This window comes from Saccostrea echinata, unplaced genomic scaffold, assembly GCF_033153115.1.
Source record: "Saccostrea echinata isolate AGI-Se365-2 ecotype Australia unplaced genomic scaffold, CSIRO_AGI_Sech_v1 ptg000050l, whole genome shotgun sequence".
In the NCBI taxonomy this organism is placed as follows: domain Eukaryota; kingdom Metazoa; phylum Mollusca; class Bivalvia; order Ostreida; family Ostreidae; genus Saccostrea; species Saccostrea echinata.
In genome coordinates, this window is record NW_026889799.1 from 2,443,900 (window position 1) to 2,451,396 (window position 7,497).

General features: G+C 32.2%; 1 protein-coding gene across 1 annotated transcript; it reads right to left on the minus strand.

Moving 5' to 3' along the window:
* Window positions 1–1,069: 1,069 nt before the first annotated feature.
* Window positions 1,070–5,819, minus strand: LOC133203395 (uncharacterized). The gene is made up of 4 exons (XM_061339185.1): window positions 5,793–5,819; window positions 4,921–5,158; window positions 1,907–1,962; window positions 1,070–1,159 (listed from the first exon to the last, which is right to left on the minus strand). The coding sequence occupies exons 1-4, from the start codon at window positions 5,817–5,819 to the stop codon at window positions 1,070–1,072; spliced, it is 411 nt and encodes a 136-aa protein (XP_061195169.1).
* Window positions 5,820–7,497: the final 1,678 nt, after the last annotated feature.

The following is a 7,497-nucleotide window of genomic DNA, read 5'->3' on the forward strand; positions in this document are numbered from 1 at the left end:
CCATTATTCTTACATTACTTAGCTTAGGTAATGTTATTTTTTTTTCCATTGGAAAGTCAAATCTTGAAAAAAAGAATCCTTCCAAAGATATAGAGCTTAACAGTAATTGAAAACATTCTTACTTCATGTTTATTAAATTTGATGAATTCAGACAAGGCTTGTATCATATTGTGTCAGACACCTATATTACTTAAATGTGCATTGAAACTCTTGTATTTTGTAAATGTCATATTCTCTTTAGTCTAGATACGTATTCCAGTTTATTCCATGAAATCATTTCATCTTCCCATTGCATTAGAAAAAAACCCTGCATTTATTCTTTTCATCTGTTACTATGGTGCTCAACAATTCAAATCCTTAATGGTGCCAAACTGTGTTCAAGTTTTTGTATTTAAAAAAAAAAAAACATTGTTTTATTTTGTCGGAAATGTCAAATAAATTTTGGATTATTTTATATGTTATTTTGTTATTATGAATATTTAGCGATATATCCCTAAAGCAGAGGGAAGGATAAATGGAATCACCCTGCGTGTCCATCTTTGTTAATTTTATATGCAGGTCATAACATGGTGTACACTCATTATCTGGCTTTATGAAGCACAAGGCCATTTGGTTCAAGGTCTGTGTCAAAATTTGTATGTTGTCAATATTTCTGCAAAATGTTAAAATTCTATTTGATGTAATGTAGGATTCCTTGCACACAGAAACTATAAAAACGGTGTTACAAGCTTCCCTGAATTGAGGAACAGAGCACTTTTATATGGTTATATAACAGAATGAGTTTGACAGGATGCTCTTATCAAAAGTATAAAATCAACCTTGCTTAGGTGCCATAATTAAACGCCCCAGAATGGACAGCCTCCGTCTCTCAGTACTTTCAGTGCTTTGATTTTATGGTTAGATAGAAAGACATTTTCATTAAATTTAAATCATCTCCCCTTGAAAATGTTACTAGTTTTTTTTATGGTTAGATAGAAAGACAGATGGAAGACGACAAAATGTGATCAGGAAAACTCGCTTAAGGTTTCAGCTCTTGTGAGCTTAAAAGTACATGTTATTAATTTTTTTCTTACTTCAACGTTTGGTTTTCACCATCAGATTTCAGTTTCCATTCAAGCTTTTGTGAATTGTCATGGGGATATCCATCATGCGCAGCAGTCTGAAAGTATTCATTCAAAGATTAACATATCAATTACAAATAAAACATTCTGATTATGCCTTTAATTGAAATCATTTGAAGCTAGACACAATGATAGTACATCATTTAGCTTTATCATAATACATGTTGCTTTATTATAATTGTAGCTTTAACAAAACAAGAAATCTGTGAGCCAATCATGAATGCTCAATAGTGATATAACCAACCAACCCCCCACCTCCCCCCCCCCCCCCCCTTTTGATGTGAATCACAAGTCAGTTAAAAATAACTGTGCTATCATCATGATCATTTGACAAGAAGTTGACATAACATTTAAACAAAAATGAATCCCAGTAATGTATTCCAGAGTTAGTTACGATACTTGTATACAGTATACATTATTACAATGTATATGGGAATAACATAATTATATACATATATTGCAATTACAGCAATTCTGCAAAACTCCTTCATAGCAAATTTCAAGGGACCAAAGAAAGATCTTCGCTATAATCTTAATTCATTATATGTTTAATATAGTGAATTCATAAGAAATCCTATACCGAATTCGTTATAAAACAGTCAGCTAACAGTACTTCAAACTATTGTATGTTATATAATCGATATCACCCTCAGTTACAAAAATTGTCAATACAACCTTTTCACTTCCTTAGATGCACAATTAAAGAATTTAGTGTATAATATTTAGATTTGAACATTTAAATATTATCTAACCAATGCATTTGAAATGTCAGAAAATAATGAAACCTGCCATATATATTCATCCTTTAGCTTCATAATCATATCCATGCTACCGGATACATCTGTAACAAATTAAAAATAGAACCGATGAAATAAAGATTTTATTTCCAGAACAATTTTTTTAATTGTGGCAAATATATATGATTTACATACATGGTGACTCACAAACATATGGAGTATTTATTGATGACTCGGGTGTCCACAACTCAAATTTATTGACAACATGAACAATATCATTAAAGGATCCATTAAATTTCTGAGTTAACAATGCTGATGTAGTGTCATCTGCATCTTCATCGAACTCCTCATCATGATCTTAAAATCTTATGTATATTCAATGAAATTTGTAATGAAAAATATTTGTTATACTTAAATGAAAAAAAATGCATTAAAATATCTTAAAATTACTTCGTTATAGCCATAAATTTGTTATATATAGCCATGTTCGTTACATACAGCGATTTTCTATAGGTTTATATAAGGACTTTGCTGGACATGAATAAAAGATCGCTATCTGTATCTATGTTTGTTAAATTTGAGTTTTGCTGTATATAGGAATTAGAATTTCAAGCATCTGCAATTAGCAGTTGCTGAGAACTGTGACGGAAATTCGTTATGGATAAAAACATGCATGCAGACAGACAGACAAAAACGGTATTATACTGACCTCTCATTCTGAAGGGACCTAGCCGGGGTATAATTCTTCGGCCTATAAAAAATGTTTTGTTTGGTAATGAATTCTAGCATTCTTTTAATTTCAGCTATAGAAATAATGAAATAAAACTTTTGCACATTAATTCTATTTGAGTAATACAGTACATTTGTGTATCTCTATATAAAACCCCCTTACTCCTTCACTTTCGGGAAACTGTGAGCTGTTAGTAAACAAATGCGATTGTGATGTCATTTTCTACATGCAGAAAAACTACAAAAAATCAAATGCCGAGAAATTAGTACAGTCAAGTTCAAGAATGCAATAAAAAAATATTAAATAACAATTACACTTGATCTATTGTATCTATCATATTTTATGTGAAATCAGCGAATACTTTTTCCTTTATCAGTGAGTGCTTATGCACTATTCCATGCGCTATTCCTCCGACATGTGCGTTAATAGCGAACGCAGCGAGGCGGCACGAAGGGCCGCTCACATAGCGAGCTCCATAGACAACGTGTACGAACGGAGGAAATTCGGGTTGAAATCTGCACATTGTTCAAAGAAATTTTTATCGTCCCATGTGAAAATATTCCATACTCCCAATAATCCTTTGCGGTGCATAGCAACATGGTGGCATAAGCATAGCAACAACTTACTTGATAAAATTAATAAATAACGAATTAATTCAATTTCCATGTGCCGTAATTACCCACAAAACTATCGCTTGCATCCCTGATAAACACGACTTTGTATGTGACGTCTTAATTTTGTCACTTCAACGACTCGGTTATTTCCAATTTTGTCGGAAATATCTGAGAAGTTAGGAATTTCGTCCCAATGCATTGGGAGTCTGCAACGTTAGAGAATATGTACATCAATAACGGTTTACAAAAAAAATTATGTACGATACTCAGTAAACGCGCGATAAAAGTGTAATAAGCAATGTAAAACGACATTTGAGATGTGTTGAGTTTTAGAAAATGAACTGCGCTCGCCCTAACGGTTTCACCGTCGGACATATTATGCTCATTTTTACATGTCAGTCATTTTTATGAAGGTTTTAGCCAAAGGATTATTATGACATACCATATTGAATAGTTATCACAGGAGTTCGCAATTTTATCAATAAAGTCAATAAAAATCACTCGATTGACCAAGCCATGAGCTATGCATTAGCATAGCGAACAGGAATGCAACGCGTTTTTGGAGAAATCGACCAATTTGCTTTTACCCACCGCTTATTCAATACAGCTCGTCAGCATTCGTATCAAACAACATTTGTCTACTAAAATTTGCTTTCTAACCCTTCTCGAATACTGTCAATACCCACTTTCTTCGATTTCGCGTAAACATTCGTTTTACCGAGAAGCCATTGCGTGACGTCACATCAAACCCGAACCCGACAAACAATTATTAAATAAAAAAAAGATAGAGAATAAACTTTAAATTATTTCCTGTTGCTTTAAATTATCACCAACCTACCAAAGAGTATCAGCAAAGTTGTTGGACACGACGAATTTCTTTTTACTTACTCAATATTTCAATTTGCGCGCACATGCAATTGAAATTATCGCCCTTTGTTTTTGAACAACTCGACATGGTTTCTCGCCATAAAAAAATAATCGGGGGATGTTAAATATTATGATTTATTCAATTTATTTATAAAATACAATATGTACAATAATTGACAACGTATTTATTTTTTTTTTTATTTAAAACAATCGAATAACTGTTTGTCGGGTTCGGGTTTGATGTGACGTCACGCAATGGCTTCTCGGTAAAACGAATGTTTACGCGAAATCGAAGAAAGTGGGTATTGACAGCATTCGAGAAGGGTTAGAAAGCAATTTTTAGTAGACAAATGTTGTTTGATACGAATGCTGACGAGCTGTATTGAATAAGCGGTGGGTAAAAGCAAATTGGTCGATTTCTCCAAAAACGCGTTGCATTCCTGTTCGCTACATGTATGCTAACGCATAGCTCATGGCTTGGTCAATCGAGTGATTTTTATTGACTTTATTGATAAAATTGCGAACTCCTGTGATAGTTATACGGCTCAAAATATTTTATTTTTCGTCTCAAATTGCCCCAATATGCTACGTTGTATATAACATAGTGTGACGTTCATACATATACGAGTCATCTATAGATATTGAAGGTCATCATGGTCATGTTGCACGTTTTTTAATGTTGATGTAGCTGCAGAACTGTAGCTCTCCGCAAAAATATATATTGACAGACCGGAGACTGGTCGTCCATCCCAATTGTTTCAGACCAGCGAGCTAGATTTTGCAGCTAGTGTTGATGTACATGTAAATAATGACTTTTTCGCCATCTTTTTTTTCTTAAACAGTATGTTTACCTGCTTGACCTTGAGCATGTTGAGGTGCCCTTTTTCTTCCCTTTCTCAAATGTCTTGCATTTTCCCCAATAATTTCATCGATGTATGAATCCGATGGTTCTGGTGAATCGAAACTATTCCATGAGCGTGATAAGGATCCATCCTCCTCACTAATTTCCGATACTTGGCCTGTCCGACGTGTTTGGTGCTGTTTGGCGGGCTCGGAATATTCGCGAAGCTGCTGCCTGATTTTGATTGGCTAATTTATAATTATGTATAGCGTGCGCGTAGAGGGAAAAATCATTTTATATTAGATAGGCCTATTTGATTTTTTTTATTATTATTTCTCAAACTTTAAAAGGAAAGAAAATTAAAAAAAAAGATTTTGATTTAAATTTTTTGGAAGGGCAGATAACTCTATTATATATATATATATATTAAAAAAAAAACTGAGCCTGAGGTGTAAATGATCATGACATATTGATGATTTTTTTTCCTAATATTTAATTAGATATGTTAAGTAAATTAGATTTAAGTCGTCTTTAAGAATTTTAAATATATGAGCATTTATAGATAAATACAATAGTAAATAACAATTTATGATTATTAAGAGTGTAGCACAGTCCAATTTTTATAAAATTCGATATCTGCAAATACAGCAGCGATCTCAGTATAAAGTAAAATCTCTTTCGAATTAAATCTCTCTCTCTCTCTCTCTCTCTCTCTCTCTCTCTCTCTCATGATATTCTCCTGAATCAAACGTTATATAAAAAATTCAAATATCTTTATTCATTTGGTTCATAATAAAATTGTTAAAATTTCAGGGTGGGGCAGCTGTTTTTAAAGTATGTTCTACCAATATTTTTGATGACAGTGGTCTATCGCCAGAATACTTGAATAGGTAGTAAGTCTTGCGTCATTCTCAAATTAATTTTTGTACGTTCAAAGATCTGATTGAATTAATATTTTATACAATGCGTTAAGTAAAGGCTGAGAGAGAGAGAGAGAGAGAGAGAGAGAGAGAGAGAGAGAGAGAGAGAGAGAGATGATCCTTTGAAACTGGACAATTTTGGCTACCAAACGGGATCGAGTAGGTTTTAGAATAAACAGCATCAAAGTAAACAGAACAATTTGATCCAGTTTCATAATACATTTTTTTTTTCGACAAATCCACAGGTACTTGTGGACAGGACCCCCCCCCCCCCCCGATATTCAACCCCGGGGCTTGTTGGACATTTTTTCACAAATTATACACTTATTCATCATGTGTACCATAGGAAAAAATCGTGAAATCCCAAAAATAATCGTTCCACACAAAAATACCTCAATATACATTATAAGAGATTATAATTAGTGAAAAAAATGTCCAACAAGCCCCGAGGTTAAATATCGGGGGGGGGGGGGGGGGGGTCCTGTCCACAAGTACCTGTGGACAAATTTAGATCTAGTACTACCGTACTAATAATATACATTGTCAATATTAAATTATTTCAGAGTTAATAAAAAGCCAAACAAAAGCGATATATATGGGATGCTTTAATGTAAATGTTTTTGTCTTTTTGCGATAATAAATATGTAAACAATATTTATTCTGTATAAAATAAAAAAAAATTATTGACACATTATTTATCACATATATAAAATACCAAAAACATGCTTAAACTTAAAGTATAAGCGGATTTACTTTTACATGTCGATTTTCTTAAACGAAACGTATAATTTCTTCTATTAAACTATATTATTCTCGATGTTTTTTGCATTAAATCTGATTATACTTATTTGAAAAATGTAGTAAATTATATCAAAATATATTTTATATATAATGTAACGTTATACATAAATTAAATTCAAAACAAGAAATTTAATTAAGTAAACAAATTTATTAAATTATATTAAACGCAACTTTTCATGCAGTGTATAATATTCTGTTATTGTGTTATATTTTGGAAGGAAGGGGTGTTGCAACCACTATTGAAATAACGACCACTATTGAAATCATTTTTTCAATAGTGGTTGAAAGTGCATTTCAAAACCAAACCCAGGTTGCAACAACCAATGAAATAACATTAACTATTGAAACAATGATTTCAATAGAGGTTTTGAATGCATTTCAAAACCTAAACCAAGTTGCAACCACTATTGAAGTAATGTTCACTACTGTTCGCTATTGAAATATTGAATTCAAAAGTGATTGAAATAATGATTTCAATACCAACACCACATTGCAAGCCTTCTTGAAATTTCTCCAATATTGAAAATATATTTATATATATGGATGAATTGTTCATTAAGTTTTCCAACATCATAAATTAATTTACTGAGTTTAAAATATGATGTGTAAATTTATGTTTTCCTTTCTTTTCTAGAAATTACCATTAATACACGGACATTTTTGATTTAACTGACGTACTTAAATTCAAACAAAGTATGCAAATGTTATAAGCAAACTTCCGCTAAATCTGGCCGACTCGGTGAGAATCAAAAGGCATTTAATCAATATATGCAAGTTTTAAGTAATTTTGTTATATAGAGTTCGTCTTCGCCATTAATTTGGAAAGGAAAGGATCATAAATACCGATAGTTGTAGAAATTAGAGTA